Source organism: Lineus longissimus, chromosome 6 (assembly GCF_910592395.1).
Source record: "Lineus longissimus chromosome 6, tnLinLong1.2, whole genome shotgun sequence".
NCBI classification, from domain to species: domain Eukaryota; kingdom Metazoa; phylum Nemertea; class Pilidiophora; order Heteronemertea; family Lineidae; genus Lineus; species Lineus longissimus.
The window spans coordinates 12,345,716-12,370,370 of record NC_088313.1 but is presented as its reverse complement, the minus strand read 5'-3'; the positions used below and the strand labels follow the sequence as shown (position 1 = coordinate 12,370,370).

Sequence of the window (24,655 nt, the reverse complement as noted above, 5' to 3'; positions counted from 1 at the left end):
ACGGTGAGCACAATGGCCCTTGGCCATTTCATTTCTTTTTGTTACCTGGTAACAGGGGGCTATGCATCATTGCCAATGTCTTGTATATTTCTTTACAGGGTACGGAATACTCCGAAACAAACGGGCCCGGTGAATGGGGACGAATGTTATTTTTGGCGGACGACCGGCTGCAACTATGGAGATAAGTGCCACTACAAACACTTACCGACACACAAGGGTATCGACAGAAAACCATGGCAAGCGGTGAAATGATTGAAGAAAATGGAGATGTCAAGTTATATGAAATTTACAAAGATATTGAAGACTGTTCCGTGTGTAGAAATGTTCTGTGTATGAGGTTACTTTGAAGATTTGTTTCTTGGTTTATCGGGATGAGGTCGCTGGAAAGTTAAAAAGAATGTAAATAGAAATAGGCTGATTTTGGAAAAAATCATGTTAGTATTAAATGAAGACAAGTACCATACTGTAAATCCGTCATTGTTCGCAGGCCTTTTCTTTTTTAAATAGAGATCATCGCAGAATATATAGTCAAAAAGAAAATCTAAATTAAATAGCTGTTGCATTATATATAATGCAAGCGTTGTCAAAACACTAAAGGGAAACCAAAGGTGCAATTTCTCAAAATTGCTAATTGTAAAGATGGCTGCAGATATATAACGGGTTGACAGATAACTTGGTTTGGTCCAGATTGTCAGATAAAGGTTACCGGTACTTGTGAAGTTTCTGCAAAAATGGCCTCGACAAAGTGAAAAATGTTTTAAAATTGAAAATATACGGTTCGTTCCGTAACACTTTAGCAACCGCACCCGGTATATACCGGGTCCATGCACCGCGTACTGCTGGCCTCAAATGGCCTCAACAAAGTGAAAAATGTTTTGTATTGAAAATATACGGTTCGTTCCGTAACACTTTAGCAACCGCACCCGGTATATACCGGGTCCATGCACCGCGTACTGCTGGCCCGCAGTAATCCATACTGCTAAATTTTCCCCAAGTTCTATTGTTCATCCACAGTCCCTGTAACTTTTTGGTTGGTCACACCTGAAAAAATAGATGGCAGCACTGCACTCAATTCAATGCAGACCTCGTCCCTAAGATTCGGTAATGCTAGCCGTTTTACAATGAAACTTTTCCTATCCATACCGGTTGCGGGCCAGGGGTACAGAACACTTCAAAAAACCTGCGGGAAATTGTGAATCTTTAACCTTTGGAAAGTGGATTTTAGTGTAGATCTGTCAAAGTAGCAGAAATCCCCACAACTCAATGTCACTCATTCCATAAACCAAGAAATAAAAAAAACGAAACGCCTCATGGCATTGTGGACTACACTCTGAGTTCTTGGTTGTACAAAGATAGACTGTAATTATCAATCTCTTCTGAACGATTGAGTATGGTACTATAAAGGTCCGATTCCACTGGAGCAGTTTCCCAACGTGGTTTCCACCACAACTAAACTTGGTGCCTGCCGTTACCTTAAAATGACTAGCAAATGCTATTGGCATCTTTTGGATAATAATTTTGTTTACCTTCAAGTGTGCTGGTAGAGATTTGAATCCTGTAAACTGCTGCAAATTTTTCTGCGCATTCTATTTCCGCGGATTTTGCGAATAACCTCTATTCGCGAAAATGAAAAACACGATTTTCGTTTTGTACAAAAAACACAAGAATTTCGCGAAAATGAAAATCATGAAAATTATACTTCTCAGAAATGTTTGCGATATTAAACGTTAACAAGGTGTAAAAATGTAGCGATTTACAGAATCCAGATAAGCCCTGGAACCAAATATGGCTTTGCCTCTGTGACACCTATAGGAGTAAACTGCTCTCATGAAATTAGCCCTAAGGGAATGGAGCATTATTTTTCGATGGAATCGGGCTATCATATGTCTCAATATATTTTGGGTAGTTGTACTGGTAGGCAGCTTTTGGGAAGGAATACCGGCAATTTTGAGAAGCGCGAGATTCAAAGTTTCTCCTTATTGCCAGAACATGGTAGCTGTTTTGCTTGTGTGTACTTATAGATCTTGAAAAGTGCTGATGTCGTTTTGGACCTTTGAAGATCATTGGTCGATGTATAAAATATACGTTTATAAGCCTGACGACTCATGTCATGTGATTGCATCACGGTTGTTAATCCACAATTGTTGCAGGATTTTTAGGCCTGATGGTTAAGATCTTCACTGTTGGACAACGGCAGTGTAAATGTGCTGTAGGCTTGGCTGTGAGATATTTTCCATTTTCAACAGCTGGGATGCAGTGAACAATTTGTCAACCTTTGCCGAACTAAGGCCACAAAACATAAATAAAGTGGTCTTATCTCCTAGGCTATAAAAAGATATCAGTTTATCTCTCTTTTCAACTAAAGAATTTGATGCGGGAGGGCAAAATACCAATTTTGGCACAAAATTGATAGGACAGTGTCGTCGGCTGACCTCTATGTCTGAGTGACTTTCATCATTCACATAAAATGCACGACTGTTGATAAAATTAGCCATAACTGACATGGATGGTGTCAATAGAACGGAACTTTCATCAGGAAAGCTAAGAAAATAAGCCATTCTAATTTGTACAAGCTGCCAATTTGGTGATTATATTTGAAAGTTAAAAAACGAAGTAAAATGAAAAAGTCATAGAGGTAGCCATGATAAACTTAACATTTTTCTGTGTGACCTAAAACAAACGTATCGTGAAACCTACACTGCCTTGAAACAGTTGTGAATTGACAACAGTGATGAATAGGTAGGTAACTATGAATTGAATTTCAGTCATTTCCCCAGTCAAAGTTGATACTTGAATACGAACTACAAAGAAAGTGCTGCAACTCGATAACATCAAAGTGGAGAAAAAAATATCAAGCAATTTGTCAATAAGTGACTTAATAGAAGACCAAACAGAAACCCTGTCAATGGCACTTTAAAATTGGACAATGCCTAAGTCTGCTTCTAAATCTGTCACAAAATAATATCTAACCATCTATGAGGACAGGTATCTACCATCTACGTCTTTAAATAATACATCGTTCAGCAAATACATTAATTTTCAAATCCGCCACAGCACAGAAGCATGGGGCCTTGTGTTGGTTAAAAGTCCAGGAGAAAAAGCTTTTGTTGAATTTTTTTAGATTAATAGATGGTGCTTATTTCCTTATTTGCTGCAATTCTACATACCTGAAGTGCTGAGGCAGTGCCAAAAATGTCATATGCATTGGTGAAGGCTTCCTTAAATTTAATATAGTAATTGTTCGGACAGAATTCTTTGGACTGGAAGTTACTGGTTAAACTTGCACTTGCTGCCATCTGTGAAAAATCATATCTTCTTGAGTCTTTTCAGTTTCAGTGTGAAAGGCTTTTAAAAAATTTCAGATTGTGATGGGGACTTGAGGCAGGAGTTGGGGGATCAAATTGGTAAGTCTTCAGGTGACTATGCATAGTAACTAGTCTTAGTCATGTTCGAATTTAGCAATAAATGCAATGTATTGAGAGATGGAAGAGACCTTTATCCGTAATATAACTGTATAACATATCTGACCTACCTGGCCCCTGCCTAGAGACTCACTTGGAGACCATTTTGCCTCCTAATAGCTGACATCTTAAAACCTATGCTGCATTCAGATTGGAACATGAATCATTTTCATATATTGAGGGATATTATCGCGTTGAGGATGAATTGGGATCCACTAGGATGAGATCAGGTCTTTTTTTCAGTTGCGGAACTTTAATCAAAAGTTCTCATACACCTTTGTGAGATTACTTAAAAGCCTTTGGCAGAAATCCTTTGTGGTGCAAGAAAAATTTCTGGCCTGAACTTGCATGCATAATGATATGCCAACTTACTGCCTTGAAACATATCATTGTTAATCAAGACAAAATGATAATGATGCAAGGGACAATGTATCTTGTTGCCACGGACAAACCTTTTCAGATTTTTGACCGCAAAGGCGTGCAAGCATGTTCTGAACACAGTATTCCTCTGGTTGAAGTATTGTGGGTAGAAAGTTCTGAGTAACTTTATAGGTGCGTGTCACTATAAAACTGATCACTTGCGATTCCATTTCCATTGCTTGTTGACAGAAAGGATAAAACTAATGAGAATGTCGAGTAAGCTCAACGAAAGTTCATATTGCATGGGTTGTGTGTGGTGCATCAAGGGCGAACACGAAATAGAGAAAAACTGCACAAGCAAACAGACTATGGATACGCAGCCTTCAGGGTATAAGTCAAGTTTGTTTATTATAGCATCACCCCTAATGAAAGGGCCAGCCAGCTTTTGGCTTATGAGACACTCGTTACTTCCCAACTCCTGTCTCTAATGCCAGGCGTCTGGCGGGAAGGCAGTTTGTACCCTATATTTAACTAGCTGGCGGCTAACCAACCAGCCGCATCGGAAAGAGGTTACCATCGGGCTTCGAACCTTCGACCTTTCATTCACGAGGCAGACGCCTTAACCACTAGGCCATCGAGATCGGTATTAATTGTGACATCACTTCGAAGATCAACTGTCGCATTTATGACTTAGTATTGGTCGGTGAAAGCCATTAAGAGCCACAACAGGTTTTTTCGGCACTGAACGGCCACCTTTGGCTGGTACGATGTCAACCATTGAGTGGCAATGGTGCTCTTGCGGAACTTTAAATCGACAATACTGATGCATGAAAGAATGATCTTTCTCTCGTCGACTGCTGCCTTCTTTCAAGCATCAAGGAATACCTGGTTCATGTTTTCTATCATTTGGAGATGACTTGTATATCTCTTTATCCAGTGATACATGTATAAACTCTTCTTTTCATTTCTTTCTTGTGATCACAGAAATACTCCTGTTTTATTCATTAAGTTTACCATTAATTTTCAGTCTGAAACTTTTCATATCAGTTCGATGCACCAGCAGTGGTAATAACTGTGGTCTTTTCTTGGATGATTTCATTCTGCTCAATTTTGTATTTAATAGCGCGCCATGTTTCCTAGGATGATTCAGTCATAGACAGCTTCATAATTTTAGGGGGGTTCTATTTTGTGATATTACTAGTGATGCTATAAATTTGTTGCTGTGGAGACAAGGTAATTATTATTCAAGCTTGATACTAGTTTGGCAAGAGACACTGGTTTTCTGTTAGCTGCTCTGAACAGTGTGAACCCCATTATTTTAACTTCTTCATTAGTCCGTCATTTGTGAACTGATTACATTGTATTATCATAAGTGTGAGCATTTTAGCTGGATGGTAACTTGATTTACCTCTAATCAAGCTGTTTTGATATACAATTTAGCCCAAGAAAATCATGGGTCTAGCCTACAGAATTTGGAAGCGATGGCTTTTAGCGAAAAATGTCATTGCCTCAGTTCTTGGTTAAATTTGCTATCATGCTCAGACTTAGCCTATCGAATTTGGGATATTGAAGCGATGTTTGAACGGAAAATGTAATTACCTTAGTTCTTGGTTGTTTAAATTTTACTTTGTTGCCCTGTATATAATCCTCTGGGTCCAGGTTGAACAAAAATTGGTGAATTGTATTTGATAACGGTGATGACAGTATTTATCATAAGGTAATCTGCCTGATGGCTTACTATGTATAATTCAATTGTAATACTTAACATAGTGAGAATACATTGTATTTTCCTGGCCTTCAAAAATGTCCATAAACATGTGTAGATGTACAACCAATGAAAAAAAAAAATTTGATCTTCTAGTAATAGGGCATGTCTTGAAACTTGTCATCCTAGTCTTGGTCACCGATTAAAACTCCTATGTGTATAGTTTTAGTCTTGATCGACTTTACAATAAATCCTTAAAAAAACTTCAACCCCTGAGCTCCAGCATTAAGAGGTGACATACACCGTCTAATTCCAAAACCAAAAGGCTTGCTGTTGTGCTCAAGAAGTCGTTGTCCAGCTCAGGCCTGCCATGCCGCCATAGCGGCCACTGTGTGGGGCTCATAGTCATATTAGTTTGACTAAGAAGTACAGTCAAGCCTCTCTATTTTAAATGACACTCTCGGGATGGGTCAGTGCTGTCCTTAATTGAGAGGTGTCCTGATTAGATAGGTCATATTGAAATGAAACAACCAATTTGGGACCAAAATTAGTGTCCTTAATATGGAGGTGTTTGCTAAGGTAGGTGCCACTGTGTGTCACCAGCACTCTTTTTGCAGAGATAATGTAGAATCATGATATTTTTGCAGTAGATCTATCAACATTTATTATATTATTATGAACCACAATAAATCTATGCCTAACAATGCCAGATACATGAGATATGTTCATCCAAAAGCAGAATATTTTTCTGGGGGCCCCAACCAACGGTTTCCATTCAAACACAGAATTGTTTCATTCGTTCATGACATCCTTCGTGCTAAACTAATCACACTTGTCACATTTGCAGTTTTCTCATCAACTATAAAATGGAAGGGGTGACTGGCTATAACATAATATCAACCAGCTGTCACCTCTTCTACTCCCCTGAGTAAATGCTTAAGTAGTAAATGTGATTAGTTAGGCACACTGGTAAGCAAAATCCCGTACAGAGAAGGAGTTATTCAGCTTTGAATGAGGACCGTGCTACCGCAGGGGACTTTGATCCAACTGCATCTGAACGTGCAGAAATAGAACAGTCTAGTCTCTATTTGTAATCTTTCTTCATTTCATGTTATAACAAAAATTATATAGGCGAGCCGCCTTATATGTACCATTGGTAATAAATAAGAGGCTTGTAATGAATGAATTGTACAAATGTATAGTTTTTTATACCTTGTCCGTTGTATAATTAATGCAACATTGGGAAGAACAATCTTTATGGTTTAATCAGCATATAATAGTTCCTCTGCTCTCTCTCTCTTGGTGGAAGTTTCTTCTAAGATGAGCTTTTGAAATATCGTGTCGTCGATCATGTGAGGTTTTAATTTCATCACTAAGACACTGTTAGTATTTGCATAGGTTTGTATCAACCTGTTTTATAGTAGACTTAAAGAAGGGGTGTCTCGGGATATTGCTGCTCGCCTGATACTAACAAAGTTCAAACCATGTTTACAGTGTACAATGGATGGTTCTGTGACATATCAGAACAAGTATGAAATGTTCTACAGGGTGGCCCAGAATGATTTTCCCTTGCACAATGGAATTCTCTTGTGTATCCATTGTGTGAGGGAAAATGATTCTGGGCCACCCTGTAGAAACTATTTGTGCATACATGTATGTTTAGGTGTATATCTGCCACCAAAAGAACTCTGTAGACTCGGTTATTGCCCACCCTGTTTTATCTCGAGACACTCTTCCTTTAAGTAGGGCACACATTAGTGACAAAAGCCAGGGCGACAATTGGTGGGACTGAAAAAATCTCATCCGACTATTTTACTTTACTCTGTTTGAACAATCAACTTTGGTGATTGTCTGTCTTTCCAGCTGTTGCATTTGATTCAGTCGTTGTGTGCTCTGATTAAGTGTTTGTGCCCAAAACAGTGTTGAGGTGATGATAGGCCTTTGTGCAGTAAAGACATATGTTAAATGGTGGTTTCTGACTGATCACGTGTTGTCAAAACAAGGTTTCATCATTGTAGATGTAACACTGAATGGTATTCCTCTGCAAGAGGGCAGCCCCTGACAGGGTCGAGCAACTTGACGCGTTGTGCACTTCACTCGAGACCTCTGATGAATAAAAGCAAAAAAAGTCTGATTGTTTCCAGTGTTGTGATGGAATGAGTTTATGACATCATGATCCATCGACCACTCAAATCATTTCATTTATTGTATTTTGTATCAGCATGCGGGTACAGGACATCATGTCTTTTAACCTGTTCAGGTGCTGCACTCATCAGTTCTAACTGAGGAATGCAGTCTGTTACCCTGTTCTAACATTTACGTATCTTTCATCGATACAAATAGCCATTATATGCATTCTTGTTATTTCAAACAAAGTAATTATCAACATATAAAACCTATTTGATTCAATAAAACTGAAAAGACTGAATATTAATATTCGAATAAACTTCATTAGATGCATTATCTGCAAATTATGGTTTGTTCTGTTTCTTGTGGAGTCTGTCATGAAATTTCCTGGAACAACACTGTTATTTCAAGGCCTGTTGATTATTTAAAGGGATTTTGCTGGCCACTTTTTCAAGAACAGAAAATGTAACTTCTCATTTCCTGTTTCTCCTTGCCCAGTGGATGGCAAAAAATGGTGGCTACAACTCCATGGCAGACAACATCAACAAAGTGGAGACAAGTTGTCCATCTTCCGGCTGAGAACTGGACCCTGCCGCAATAAAAAAGCGTCAAGAAAACTGGGCCTGGGTGAATCTGCCATCCCTGAATGTGGTTCTGGAACACATCCTCGAGGAATTTCCTTCGATTACCAGCCAAGGGCATGCCGATCCACCGTCGTTGTGCGTATATCAGGAGACTCCAATGCGGCTTCAATGCGGCTTGGCCTTAACGACTTCGTTGCTGCGTATTAAGGAATCGTATTTGTTAAAGCGGTTGGAAAACAGGACAAACCGACTTGAGTGCGACACCCCAATGCGTATTAAAGTTTTAATGCGCAGTCAATTCGCATTAAATTGCTATTGTAACCACAGCATAGGACTGATATTCACCGCTGATTTAAAGTCAGCATGACCAAGGGAGGCCTGTAGAGTGCACTATCTCACGGTGCCCTATTTGGGTAATTTACTGGTTTTTCAAATTCAATAAATACAATGATGAAGAATCATAAGACTTTTAGTTACGTCTCTAGTCCTAGAGAATGGCTTAGCACCGAAGGTGGTGAAAATAAAAGAACACTAGAACCGACACCTTCAGTGGTAAAACAAGATATTAAGTACTATCCTGTTCCTAAGAAGCAAAACACTAATTTCACATATGATTTCTTTAACTTATAAATAAGTGTTAATACTAATAACTTCTTTAATCTTAAGGAAACCGACATAGTTCCAGGACTTTTAAGATTGAAAAACAGGGGAGACTGTTTGAGGATGCAGAAGCAACCGCCATTGAATTACCAGAACCAGTTTAACATAGCTGTATGGTTTGCTACCACTGGTTGTGGGATTTCAGTAGACGACCATTTGAACCACAGTGATCATTTGATTAGATCAATTTACAGGTTTCATGCTTACTATCAAATGTTAAAGATACTTAAAAATCTAGAGATACCAACACCAGGTGAAGGTATTTTCCATGAAGGTAATAACAACATTAACCGTAAGAAACTTGGAGAGCTATTGAGTGAGTTTGCTTTAAAGGACCAGTATGACTTCTCGGCATTCAATGTAAATGGTGGTTGGCAGGGTTGGAGTGTGCCACTCTACATACCATTGATAAACGATCCAGGGTTTTACCTTATTGATGCTAAAATTAATTACTTGTTACACCAGGTTTATGAAAATAGAACACCTCCTATGTTCAGTAAAGATTGGGATACTGGTATGGATAAGATTAAGTGGAGTTCAGGGTGGATTAAAGATCACCTTAATAAACACAAGCATGTGTTTTTTTCTAAAAACTATAACCTACTCAAACATATCAGATGTTTATGATTAAAAAATCTAAAGGTTTAAGTAAGCCTTGAATACAGAGGTTGAATGACTCTATCAGGACATATGTCTACTGTCCGTTGGGATCACAGGGAGATACTAGAACACCGATAGTTGGAACGACCGGGACAGAATTAGATGCTCAGATGCAGTTTAACAAGCTGCTATTATTAAAGGGATTCGATAAATGAGCACCCTGATATTCCGACCTCCATTATAAGGTACCAGAATGCCGTTACCCAAACACATACAAGTACATGTATATGAAAAACCCAATGGTTGTTGAGATCCTGAAAAACCATGGACTATGAGTCTTTCATTTCGCTGAGAAAACTCTCTGGGGTACATATCTGTGTTTGCGAAAAGCCATTTAACATGTGTAACCTAGCAAAGGCATATACAAGGAGTGTTTTTGCATGGCGTGGTGTTTCTCATTAAAAACATAGGAATCAATGCGAGTTTCAGGTCATGTAGTTTTACTCGCTTGTTGGAAGGTGTTACCCTGCTCGTCGGAGCATACCTATAATTTGACTCCAAGCTTTGCTTCTCGAAGGCAGCTCAACTTTAACTTGGCGTTGACGTGACTATTGACTGATTGGCCACAGTATTATGGGAACATTAGCTGATAGAGTGGTGGCAGATCATCGAATCGTTAAACTTGATCTAGTTGTGGATGAAATCAATAATTCCTCCTGCGCCATGAGTTAGGACTAGATTTGTCACGCTGGAAGGATAATTACCTGATTTTCTCATCGGGTTTTGAGAAAGAGGGAGAAGCGATTTAAGAGTGTAAAATATGCTTACTCTGCTTTTGATTTCAGCAATAATACATTCATTTAGACAAAAGTGTCAGCCTTTACCAAAAACATCAGACAGAGAGGTCATTTCAGCAGCATGGTGGAGGTTTTTGAATTGAAATTAGATATTAGATATACGGTGAAATAACGCTTGATTATTGCACAATGAAGTACTGCTGTACAGGCTATTTTTTTAAACTTTCAAACCAGAACATTGCATTGGGATGAAAGCATGGACAATCGATTTGGATCATTATTGTTGTCAGATGATGTTAAGGTGGCAATTTGGTATCCTCTGCGCCATTATTGTTGTCAGAGGATCGATATAAGAAACTGCTGGGCATTGTTTCGACATACAATTCACAGCTGCATTGAGCCGATAATAAATAAAAAAGCGAATCTAATCAATCGAATTGTAAATACTTCAATTTTATTATGCTGCGTTTTGACAATTTTTCATTTCCACCGCCCAAGCTGACTGTCAGTTGTCATGATGAAAAACCGTAACTAACATGTCTTTAAGTACAGGGTGACTCAAAAAATATTTACCACTTTTTATTATGAGATTTCATTATCAGCATTATAGTTATAACGTAGTATGAATTTTTCATTTTTCAGCCATTTTGTTTCCGAACCAGTTCAATTTGGTGATAAGTGGTAAAAAAACAAATGCTCGCACAGTAAAAACCGATGAGTGATTATTTTGATGCTTGGATGGGGGGGGGGGGGGGGGGGGATAAGACAGCCTTGTACCATTATATGCCTACTGATGGCGCCAAATCGACTTCTGTCGGATGCCCTATTATACCCTATTATACTATTTTTTGTTATGTGACAGGATTTTTGTCAAGGCATCATCTTCGCCAAAGAATAAACTGATCACATCTAAATGTTCTATTCGACGCGAAAAAAGTTGTTTTGTAGCTAATGAATCTTCGCGTGAGGTGTCTTTTCATTAAAAACTCCACCAATTTTTTTTTTATTATGATTTAATTCAATGAAATGTGTCATGTGTGAAAATCAACAACCTAAAGAAAAGAAAAACTAGCCATAAATGTTTGCCTGTGGCTTGTTAGCATTTGGGGTAAAGTTATGCTCTTATGCTATATAGACATGGTAAAACGCATTCAGTCAATATCTCATTGGAAAGTTTTGTGTGAGAAAACCAGACTTGGGTATTTTGCGTGAGAAAGCCAGAATTGTATAATTTGTGTGAAAAAACCCCAGAATTGAATAATTTCTAAGGATGTACGAGATATTGCGGTATAGAGGAATACACATAAACTCCAAAAGACCTTATGGGACGCCTGTTGAGACATCCTCTCCATCAAGGATACTATAGTTTTTGTCCCGAATTGGCGATTTACATCCGATTTGACCTCTCTAGGACATCACTTAGTGCGGTTTTACAGTATATGTTATGTATGGTGTGTTATCGTTTGATCGCAGTCTGTTCTTTAGTTTTCTATACGACCATTGACAATACCAAATTTAATTCGTATTGGAGAATCATTCGTTTAAAGGGGCAACTTGGGCATGCATATGCGTACAACATATGACATACAATACAAGTGCAATGGACACTGATACTGGCAGAGTCAATATTGTTCTGTCTGCTTCGGAGAATCATTCTTAATTACAATGAATTATGTATCAAGTTTTCTTGCTTTTAGAGCGTTATCAATTAACCGTCCACATCTGTGTAACAGCGCTTGAAGAGAATTCGTGCCTGAATTAGCAATGGACATCTCGATCGGGTTTTCAGTTGATTACATGTACTATGTGTTTTCTCTTTATATGTTATTGGCTATATGTCAGCATCTGGCCTCCAGTAACAAGACTTTAACTTTTAACATGATTGTCGTAAATGGCTCAATACTTCAACCAGACCTGGGGAGTCACGGACCCCTATCTCTTATTCAGTGTTCAGCAAAGTGCTTCAGGAGCCAACTCTGCCACACATTTGACTTCTGGACCTCAGAAAGGGTGTGTAGACTCAGCAGCACCACGAACGCGGGACATCTAAAGCTTTATGACAGGAAAGATGGCAGCCTCGTGTTTTCAAGGAGTCGACATGATAAGGTAGTGAAGGATTCGCCTGAAGAGACCGTGTAAACGAAAATTGCACGATTTTGAACACTTCTGAAATTCGCCCCCTCTGTGCCCCTGCTCTCTTTGCAAAGGGTTAACCATAGCAGGGATGCAGATTTGCCCATGTTGGTAATCTCAGTAGTGCTGCGAGTGATGCCAGGGTTGCCAGAAACCTTCCAAAGAACTTTTATCCAAGTGATCAATTTCGACCAGCCAAAACAGATTCCTGCAATTTCAATGTCAATTTGCCCTTATTAGTTTATTTACCCAAGTCATTCAAAAGCTGTTTTGTTGGTGGTCGATTCTATCAAGATTTGCCCGGATAACCGTTCGATAAGACAGTAGAACAATGAGAATTTTGAGGCCTATGGTGTGAGCGGGCTTCGTTTAAACTCAACATACCGTGTATCGGGCTCGGTCTGACTTCCTTTAACTGAGAGCAAAAAAATGAGATTTTGCTGAGTGGAAATGTCAAAATAACATAAGGTTTTAATCATCTCATTATTAATCATCAGTTTCGAGATTAATTTTCTTGTTGTGGTCGTTTCCGTAGGTAAACCTCCTCAGATACAGTTATGTTCGCAATCGTTTATATCCCGTCAAGGAGAGCTTCACTTTTGATGACATCTTCTATCACAGTGAAATGGATGTACTAGTTCTTCTCAAAATCTCGCAAGGCCGAGAAAATCACACCATTGCTCAAATCATCCGATTTCACGACAGTGGTTATTTAACAATTAAAGATCCACACAATCAATCACCGCATCAGTTACTTAGGAAGATATGGCCGCGTTGTCGTCTCATCAACTCGAGATTTTCTCTCTTTGACATGGAGTTTGTGCAGGTGGGTCGAATGCATTACGTTTTAGGTGCCAGACTGCGCAGCTTGAGACTACGACTGACACACAACAGCGTAAAAATCCTTTTTCACGAACAAGGGGCGACAACGACAGCAATTAAATTTTTGGCCCCGAAGCCCAGACGTGCTCTTCCGGCGTTGGTACTGCATTGTAAGGTTGTGGAAGACGAAGATTGGAAGAACCATCAAAAGCGAATGCTCGTGACGGTACACTGCAACACGATTCTGCATGTAATGAGGAGAAGTTTCGTATATTTTGACAATGGTCTTTTTGCCGAGAGAACAGGTGCAACTGACACATATGTAATATACTTTTATGACCCAAAATCTGCAAAGATATATAATCATTCTCAGACTTTTAAGACGGGTTCAATGGAAATTGAAATCACGGATCTTTTTATTGACAATCGGACACTCTTGTACTTACCAATGGTATGCATATGTCATTTATTGATTTGGATAAATCAAATCAAAACTTGAGTGAAAATACTATACCGTTTAGTGGATATCATCAATTTTATTTTCGTAAGAATGGGGATACCATCACGCATGACTCAGTTAAGTTGCATCTTGATGTACATATTCGATTGACCACAATTACTATTTATGAGGCAGTTCAGATGCAGAAGATTTAAATGTCCTGGGATAATTGACCAATGATGCTTTTAATATTCGCTTTGAAGCCGAAATGACCGAAAATGGCGACTTAGAAATTCAAAAATCTCTAAGCCGCTATTTTCGGTCATTGCCTCTATTGAATCATAAAGCGTAATCCGTCAAAGTACAATGGGACATATTTTCCAACGGGACATGTTTTACTTCTACACCGGCAGTTTGCGAGTTCGGGTAAAACAAATTGGAGCGGAGTTAAAGTGAACAATGTCGCGTCTTCATCATGACGGTGATGTCTTACGGAAAGGCTGTTCAACCAGAAGTTGCAGTCTGTCGGATGAAACAAATTTTATGTTAATGTAGGATAGCATGGCGCGGTATTAAACGTCATGGTTTGCTCTGTTGCTTGCGCATGCGCGGTAGGCTGTCGGCAAGTTTCTAATAAATTAAGATTTAGCACCCAATTTACGTCCAAGCAAATACGTTTTTCTCTTCGTTTCATTAACAGGTGAGTTACCTAAAATTATCATTTTCGTATGTCGCAGCACTTGTAGATCATGCATGTTTGTACTTTTTATAAGTTTGATGTATTTGCACAGAGTTATAGTCAAGTTTGTTGAGCGTCAGGTCCCCGCCCCCCCCCCCCCCCCACTCCCCTTATTTAGGGGGTACATAGGCTTGTTCCCAAGTTTTAAAATCACCCCCTAATGGAAGGAAACAGAATTTTTTTGTACCCCCTATTTGCGGGCTTTTGAAGGAAGGATTGCCCCCTATTTGAAGGAAGGATTTGATTTTACCCCCCTAATTGAAGGGAGTCTTGGATCCCTACCCCCTAATTGAAGGGAGTCTTGGATCGGAGTCTTGGGCGGAGTGTAGGAGTTGAGTGTAGCTCAACAACATGGAGAGGGAATTGACACGATTACCAACACCCCTGACGGACCCTATTCTCTCTGCAGCGTGGAAAGAGCGGGAACGGGGTGGCGGGAAGATTCGTGACCGCATGCCCCTGCGCGTTATATAATTTTAACCGGGGATAAAACGGCCCGTAAAACGGGCTTTTTAAAAATCTTTTCGGGGAAGAAGACCCAGGGAAGGAAAAAATGAGAAAATATACCCCTATTTTCAGTTTTTGAAGGGAAAATAGCAGTAATAACACCCCTATTTATTGATTTTTCGGGGATTTTTCCTCGAAACAAGAGTGAAAATTAACCCCCTTTTCCCGAAAAATCGGGAACGCGCCTGCGGCCCCCTTGACTATGGAAGTAGGGGGGGGGGGGGCGGGTCTCGGTCCGCTTGAAAGTGTCAGGATGCGGCCGAGCGCAGTTTCGTCAACTCCGGGTTTTTGATCATATCTATCGGTTATTATCTTCAAATGTTAATATTTAGTGCTCCTGTGAGTCGCACTATTATGTACCGTCCATTAGGAATAGTTTTGAACACATTTGATGCTTGTTTTATTTCGTAATTTGACACAGAGTGCGCCGGGATGTCAACAGTGCAATGTGCGTCCGTTCTATTTTGGTTGGGCGACGCTCTGATTGGTCGCGGGCGGGGTCACGGGGTTGTCAAAGGGTCATGTTGCCATATTTGGAAAGCGGTCGCACCATATTTGTAAAAGCGTACATTTATTTTTTTTTTTGTTAAACAGGGGAATTCCCATCATTCTGATGATGCTTGTAGCGGGCTGTTTGAATATTATATAGATGTCTGAAGCTTTTATGGTGTGGCGGGAATTATATAACGTTGTTTAAGGTCATGGTTTTGTACTTATATTGTAGATTTGGATAAAATCCATGTGTTTGTAAACTTTATATCAGGCTTTAGGCCTACCAGTTCTGATGGTTTATTCTGAGTTCCATTATATATGTATAGACATATAATCTTGATTTACTGTAATTCATAGATTCATGGACGACATTTCCAGAGGTTAAAGCCATGTCATGTTGCTAGATATTTATGCTAAAGCATACCTATGTTTGTATTTGTTGTATATATGTAAATATCAATGGTCCGCAAGTTTCTAATAAATTAAGATTTAGCACCCAATTTACGTCCAAGCAAATACGTTTTTCTCTTCGTTTCATTACAGAACCTCGGTAACAGATGCAATCTGAGAATGACACTTCGACAATCAAATCATCATTGACCCATTCCCGAAATATGTTTGTCTTAACGGAAAATTTCGCGTTCAGAATGTTTTCGCCAATTTCGCACTTAGGTCATGATCACGGAAATCCTTTAAAGGTTTATAAATATGATTTTAATTCGGCAGAATGGTCGCTCTTATGATGGTGATGCTGATGATGATCATCAACATGCTGATGACAAGCTGGTGTTATCGTGCCATGTTGGCGGAACCTGAACTGACATTTTGACGCCTCATTTGCTGTTCGTGTGCAGCTAAACCACGGATGAAGAGCAAACGCACGCGTACCCCACTTTGAACACAGGTTTTTAATCGGCGCGTATTTCAATCTAGTTGCACATGAAGATCCTTTTAAGCAGCACCATGCAGGAGCGCTAGCATCCTGGGTGCGGTGCTGTTAAGGTACACTCAGGTTGGTCCTTGGTACACTTAAGGTGCACCCATGACGACATTTGCCCTTTCAACGACACTGACTGTATTACATGTATTAGCTCGACTGAAATATTGTGAAGGATAGACAACTACATGTAGATGTAGATGACACTAGTAAATTCGTTTTAGCTATATCGTGTATTCAAGAATGTTAAGAAACAATCACATGCAAATATTTTTCTGCAGAAAATCTATTGAGAAACCCCTTGGAGAAACCCATTCCCTTTCTCTAGGAAAACAAACGTAAATGCAAAATCGTCTCAGAAATTTCTATTTTGAATTTCATTTATTCTAAATGGAATTTTAAAAGGTGCTAATATAGGTTTTTCATGTATGATAAAACGTTATTTAAGTTATATATATATTTCTTTATTTCCTCCTTGTTAGACGATTACAGAACAACAGTAATGTATAGTTATTTACAACAAGCAACAAAACAAAATTGCACGAGACAAATCAAGAAATTAAAGTAAAGGTGTCTCTGAACTATTTCGCCTTAAACATTTCCTCACGGCCGCCAGGTGGCGGCAGTAACACCCAGAACTTGTGACATTTCGTCAAAATCGAGGCTATCTGTTTGCCTCCCCAGCAATGTTTCGACCAAATCACTGTCCATCATATTCCACAGTTCGCTACTAACATTAACGTCGCATTTTTGCTCAATGCTGTCCCAAAACCGGTCCCTGTTACTGCTAAAGGCAGTGCATTGACAAAAAAAGTGAACTTGAGGGTCCGTGTAGACGCTGTTACATTGTTCGCAGGATTTTTCGGTTGGTTCGACACGCAGTGTACACAACTTTGCCAGAAAGGCATAATTTGATGCTAAGTTCGGATCGTTCTTTGCACAAATCCAGAGCATAGACGGAAAGTCTAGAGACTTTTCAATGTTCGGTATTCTCTGATGGCCATTTTCTTGGCAGTCTAACACAAATCGTTTATTTTCAAACAGTAATGTTGCTTCGTTCACTATAATTTTCCAGATTCCTTTATCTGGAAAGCTACATGTATCCGATTCAAAGTAATCGGTCAGATATTCACGGCAATTATATTTGTCCATAAGCTTTACGAGGTTTGGAACATAGCCTAAACTTTTATTACTGTCTTTACCCGCACGTTCGACCATATTGGCCTATCGGCATTTTAGAACTTTCAAAGGAAGGGAATTTTCAGACATTTTTGCAAGTTGCCTGAAAAATTGCAAACACCTTCTGTCCAAGTAACACTGTAGCGTAGGACTGCCTATCATTGCTTGGCACACGGTTGTGCTCGTTAGCCGATTAAATCCTTGCATCCTTTTAAGACAGTAACGGTGGGCTCTTTCTAGAATTAACAGCTCTGAGAGAGCAATTTCCTGACACCAAATTTCAGCTCCATAAAGAGCTCTGGGAAGGCAAATCGTTCTGTACAAGTTGTGGCTTATTAGAATATATAGAATCTATATGTTTATAAAATACACTGAAAGTCTATATAGAATTTGTTCCTACAATGTCACATAGGATCTTACTTGCGCACGGAGTTTGTGGCAATAATACGTGGAGTGTTCGGTAACTGGTGGAAGGAATAACCAACAGAGAAAGACATTTTTATTTTATATTGATTATAATTTGGCCGTTATTTGCCGCTTCAAATATGCTGATTAGGTACATGCACTTTTACCTGAAACTTCAACATCTTCCTAAAGATTTTTACGTTTAAAGTTTAAACCCGTGTTGTAGAGTCCTTTTGGGATGTCAAGATTCGGAGAAGGATGACAATTGAACCATATTTCAAGATGAGACGAATGGTTGCCGTCGGAGTCATTAAATTACATGTAAGAATTTCAATGAGATAATTGTCCTGTTGCGTTTCATCATCAGAAACTGGCCTGTTTGCACTCAAATACGTTGTGGAGGAGACCTGCAACTTGCTTATGAGTATGTCGTTGATTTCAAGGATCAATTCGTGTATTGGCGATTGTTTTCAGGTAGGCCTATGTCCGATCAAATCCCCGCAACAAATCTGTCAATGACTGCATCGACAATCTTGATATTTTCTAGTATGATGTGACATTCCGATGGGAGTTGAATAGAATCTGTGAACATGGTAGGACTATTTAGTTGCCATTATATTGTATAATGTAGGCCTACTTAAGTTCTTGTAGGCGTAAATATTAGGGTTAGTCAAGTCTTGGAATCCAACAGGCGACGCGTGCATCAGGACCATTCTGTCTTTGGTAGAGCAACTTTATCCCTGTGTTCTTGAATATAGACAAACCCTACCCAATCTTGGGTAGGCGTCCCTACCCAAGGAAGTACTGGAGTAGCTCATGCACCACGGATATCATCAGGACCATTCTGTCTTTGGTAGAGCAACTATATCCCTGTGTTCTTGAATATAGACAAATCCTACCCAACCTTGGGTAGGGGTCCCTACCCAAGGCAGTACTGGTGTAGCTCATGCACCACGGATATCATCAGGACCATTCTGTCTTTGGTAGAGCAACTATATCCCTGTGTTCTTGAATATAGACAAACCCTACCCAACCTTGGCTAGGCGTCCCTACCCAAGGAAGTACTGGAGTAGCTCATGTACCACGGATATCACCAGGACCATTCTGTCTTTGGTAGAGCAACTATATCCCTGTGTTCTTGAATATAGACAAACCCTACCCAACCTTGGGTAGGCGTCCCTACCCAAGGAAGTACTGGAGTAGTTTATGCACCACGGATATCATCAGGACCATTCTGTCTTTGGTAGAGCAACTATATCCCTGTGTTCTTGAATATAGACAAACCCTACCCACCCTTGGGTAGGCATCGCTTCCCAAGGAAGTACTGGAGTAGCTCATGTACCACGGATATCATCGGGACCCTTCTGTCTTCTATATATCACTGTGTTTTTGAATGTAGACAAACCCTACCCACCCTTGGGTAGGCATCCCTACCCAAGGAAGTACTGGAGTAGCTCATGTACCACGGATATCATCGGGACCCTTCTGTCTTCTATATATCACTGTGTTTTTGAATGTAGACAAACCCTACCCACCCCTACCCAAGGAAGTACTGGAGTAGCTCATGTACCACGGATATCATCGGGACCCTTCTGTCTTCTATATATCACTGTGTTTTTTAATGTAGACAAACCCTACCCACCCCTACCCAAGGAAGTACTGGAGTAGCTCATGTACCACGGATATCATCAGGACCCTTCTGTCTTCTATATATCACTGTGTTTTTGAATGTAGACAAACCCTACCCACCCTTGGGTAGGCATCCCTACCCAACCTTTGGTAGGCATCCCTACCCAAGGAAGTACCGGAATAGCTCATGTACTACGGATGTCATCAGGACCCTTCTGTCTTAGGTAGAGCTTCTATATCCCTGAGTTCTTGAATATAGACAAACCATACCCAACCTTGGGTTTGGGGTCCCTATCCAAAAGGACAAATGAAGCACGGGCTAACATTATGGCAACTTTTATTTCGCAACTCATATACCTGAAAAAACGCAGCCAGATACTTCCACAACAAGGGGGTTAACATCATTGGTATCAGTGGATGGGATCTTTCTAGGAGAGGAATGATACCAAGATCGCCCGATTTGGTTTCAAGTTAAAGGTCTCCTTTAACGGAACCCTCGCGCCAACTTTAGTATGTTCACTAGTCCTCCCCACCACTAGGGCTGCTAGACTCTTCCCGGTCGTAGGCCTATATATAATGCAGACTATAACTGATAGGACCGAAGTGCCGATGACTGTCGGTTACGTCAGGAACCTCGACTATAATCGTGCTCAAATGAACGCACTATATTACAAAATCACTCATTTGAAATGATTTAAGGACTTTTTGCTGCATTCATAATACAAGTAGTTGTCCTATCATCTGTCCATCAATAAAAAATGTACTTTTAGAAGACAGGGATTAAATCCATGAGAAATGTACAGCGGAATGTTGTCTCCTTGACGTAGTCCCGTTCCAATGAAAACCGGCTTGACGTAACCGACGGTTACAACATTCCCTATATACTACGCTAACAATACAATACATCATGTTATACACGGGCGCCACCTGTACGTCGGTGTTGTCAAAAGCACATACAAAAACCGCCACACAGGTGTCCCTTTAAGAGTTTTCTGATGGGTCTTAATATGGTACCAGCCACGGCCACTGCGACGTGACGCTGACTGTCACTTGGGTATTTTGTTGTTGTGACAGAGACGAGAATCTTGTCTGCATTTCGACGTATTGTGATGCATACACAAGTTATAATCAGCGCCGCCTATTGTGATATTGAAATCCTTTTATTCCGAACTTAGTTGTCTGAAGTCCACGTTTGCCATATCGTCATTCGAACGACTTGGAGTCAACTCTTGGACGCCATTCGAGCGACTTGGAGTCCGCCCAAGGCCCATTGGCTTGTCTTGAACTGCTCTCTGCTGGGCTTTAGTCAAGCTGCGCGTCCTTGAGTTTTCTTTGCTCTTTCTGTGCATGTTCACGCTCCTGTCTCTCCTGCCCGCTTTCTGAAACGCTTAAGACGTACTCCCCATATTCTTCGTCTAAGGTGCCACACTCCGTTTGATTCTGCTGGGATTCAGGAACAGATCGTTGACCTTGAACACCCTGCTGCCATCTCATAGGGTACATGTAGGTAGGTGTATGCGCCCACGTCATCGTCCGTGAGCTCATTCCCATGAACTCCGTGAACCGAAACGTGTTGCCCCTTAGGCACTGGCTGTGGGTGTTTTGGTCCATGCAGACCACGTTTCCTACAGAATTGAAGTAAATACAGTTTATTAAAGAGGCTAAGATTGGGAAGTTTGGATTCTCGTCACTTTACGCAAATAGCGATCAAGATCAAGACATCACCAGTGCATGGCAGCTTAATTTCAGATTGGTACATGTGTGTCAAATGACTTTCCACAATTCGTTATTAATCAACTCTATGAACCGTCAACGTTTGATAAGAATCTTAAGGAATATTTGTGTAATTTTTCATCAGTTAGCTTCATGTGATGATAGCTTCTGGGATATTTATTGTAGATCCTTGTTATCATGCCATAAAGAAACCAGTGTTGACGACTACCCCCCTCGCAGCTCCCCCATCTCCATCAACTTCAGGTTAATCTGTCAAGAACCCGTTGTTACACCAGCACACCTGCATCTGATTAGTAGCTTACCATAAAACAACAGCCAGAATGACCCCTGTTATCTCTACGATGCCTCCTCCAATCAGTCCGCCCATAGTCCAAAGCGCTAACTCCGTAGCTCGCCGGTACCACACGGTGGCAGAAACACAAAAAAACCCAAAAATGTCCACATCCGGAATACTCCTCGGGTGAATACACAATAAAAATTAGTACACAAACACACAGCAGTCCATACTAGTAGTGTTCGACACGAATACCGGTAGCAGTCCATAATACACGTTTATAAAATCCAATATTGTCCATATCGTCGTTATTCCCATGAATCTGCTGGATCCGCTAAACAGGTTCCAGAGGCATGGCAATAGGATGGCGGAGGTTGTGAGTGCCATTCCTCCATCCCCCTCCCGGAGTCCAAAGCGTTCCGGAACGGGGTGCCACCTAATGCTCATGCCTGTGGACCTCTGCGATGATATGTTGCTCTACTCTCTTCCGTGTCGTGTCTGTGTAGTGAAATCGGTCACTACCAAAATCCCTGCTCCTGACCTGCGGGTGCTCAATCAGGGCAAATCCAATCTCCCGCATGTACCCCCTTATGGTTTCCAGGTTAGCAATGGCGGGTCTGTCCCTTTCGATGGCTGGAGGGACAGGGGAGCACAAGATGCTTCTTCTTCAGGTCGTCATAGATGCCTTTCACGATGTTCCTGATGACTGTGGCATCACCCAGGTTTCTTGTATGGTTTAAACCATGGGTGACCACAACAGCCCATGCTTTTACTGTTACAATTGGCAGAAAAGCCATCAACTGTTCTAGACGTTCCCCGGAATGAGCGATAGAGAGCATGTCAACCGAGTTCTTGGTTTTCGAAAACATTGAATCCCCCAACAGGAGAATTGGGCGTACCGGTCTAACTACCTCCACTTTTCTGTGTAGTCCATCCCAAGCCGCCTCCAGGTCTTGTAGTTTTGCCTTGTATTTTGCCGCCAACGTGAATATGCTGTCTCTTGAACGTTTAAGGTCTGCGGCCCTGGCATCTCATGACGCCCTGTATTAGAACCTGAACACCTTGATCCCTTGAATGAGAACACCTGTGATCATCGTCCGGCCGTTAATCACGTTCTCCTCGCAACACCTCCAGAGCTCTTCGATATTCACTGTTGAGAACTCCTTCGTTTCCTTCCTCTGGACATATGCTCGAATATGATGGTAGATCTCCTTTACCACTTTCTTCTTTATATCCTTGATCTGTGGCGGCATTTCATCTAGAGCTAACTCATCCATCCTGAAAAATTCAAGGTTTATTAGGGCAAATTTACAAACTAATTGGAATAACAACTTCCCTCATTATACCCATACGCGAGGTGGCTTGTGTCGAAAGCGTGCGCATAAAGATATCATACCGGTACTGGTAATTTGCGAATTCTATGTGGGTGGGTCTGGGGCTGAAGGAGAATATCCAGGGTTCCCCTTTAGGTGGTCCGAGGCGGCACCTGACAAATCAATCCCAGAGACCTGCAGGTTAACTTCTACGAACGTGTTTGGTCCGGGGTGGAAGGAAAACATCCAAAGCGGGTTCCCCATCAGGTGGTCCAAAGCGGCACCCGACAAATCCACCCACGGACTCGCGGACCAAACGAGCGGAGTTACGAAGCGCCCGTTGCCCCCAACTCCCTCCCCTTCTTCAGCCATTTGGCCTTCTTTTCTTGTAGGCCCCACGAGCCCCACGGTTTGTCCCACCACCGAGCGGGTTGACACAAGTTAGTGCAGGACCTTAGTTGGTAGGTGTTTGCGGGCACCTCCTCACTAGGGTCAAATGGATTTAACTCTTCATCATCTGCGTCTGAAGGTGAACTATCCAAGTCAGCGGAGACCTCCAACGTGGATCCCCCATCAGGTGAATTAATCTCCACGTCCACTGGTCCTGGACTTCGTTCCACTGGGGTGTCAGGCTGTGGCGACGTCATTCCAACAGGAGAGTTTACTACTGTACTATCCAGGTCCCCCACTTCTGGCTCTCCTTCACTTCCTGATTTGCCACCATCTACATCAGGCTGATCTAACGGTTCGAGCTCTGCTACTACAGACTCCACCTCAGAGTCTGAGTCACTCTCCGAATCCGCAGATCCCGCTTGTCTTTCCTCCCTAGGCTTTGCCATCTCTTTGTCCGGTTTCCAAACTCTCCCTGTAGGTGCAGCTTCCTGCGTCTCAGCTTCTTCTCCAGTGTCTCTTGTATGAAGAAATGACTTGATATTGTTCAAATGGACCACCTTTGATTTACATTTCTTCTTTCCTTTCTCGGCTATCGTGTAGTTTACTTCAGAGACTTTCTGAGTGACTACATATGGACCTTTCCAGGGCTGATGGAACTTGCTTACTTCCCCAGGCTTCACATGGTGATTCCTTAGAAGTACTTGATCCCCCTCTTTGAAAGAAGCATCTTTCATCTTACGGTCGTAGTTCACACGTTGCCGTTTCTGAGCCAACTTGATACTATCCCGTACTTGTCGGTGGGTGTCCTCAATCTTGCTACGCGGGTCTGCTACACATTTGTTGTTCTCCGCAGGTGTTGTGTCACCAGTGCCAATCATCAGGTCAAAGGGTATCTGCATCTCAGTGCCGAACATCATTGCGAATGGTGTCTCTTTGGTCGACTCCTGCACACTAGACCGATATGCCATGAGGGCAGAGAGAAGCCTCTCGTCCTAATCCCGGCAGTTTTCACTCACCAATGTTGTAAGCATCTTCTTCAAGGACTTGTTCAAATTCTCCACCTAGCCATTCCCCTGTGGGTGGTACGCTGTCGTTCTCATCTTCTCTATCCCGAGCAGTGTGTACATTTCTTTGAAAACCTTTGATTTAAAGTTAGCTCCCTGGTCCAAGTGGATGGATTCAGGAGCCCCGAACCTTGCCACATACTCGTTGACAATCACCTGAGCACTGGCAGATGTACGCTGGGTCCTCATGGCCCATGCCTCCGGCCATTTCGTAAACGCATCTTCCATGACTATTATTTGTCTGTTTCCTCATCGCGAAGGTGGATTTATGGGTCCCACAAAGTCAATGTGGAGGCGCTGG

At 41.2% G+C, this 24,655-nt stretch overlaps 1 protein-coding gene across 2 annotated transcripts in view; it reads left to right on the top strand.

Moving 5' to 3' along the window:
• LOC135488907 (nucleolin-like) overlaps positions 1 to 7,997 on the top strand; it is a 29,715-nt gene extending 21,718 nt beyond the window's left edge. Inside the window, exon 15 of one of the 2 annotated variants that reach the window (XM_064773835.1) lies at positions 99 to 7,997. In XM_064773835.1, coding sequence (XP_064629905.1) covers positions 99 to 252 — 154 coding nt within the window. In that variant the 3' untranslated portion in view covers positions 253 to 7,997. The remainder of the gene's footprint in view (positions 1 to 98) is intronic. The other variant, XM_064773836.1, reaches the window with a different exon arrangement.
• Positions 7,998 to 24,655: the final 16,658 nt, after the last annotated feature.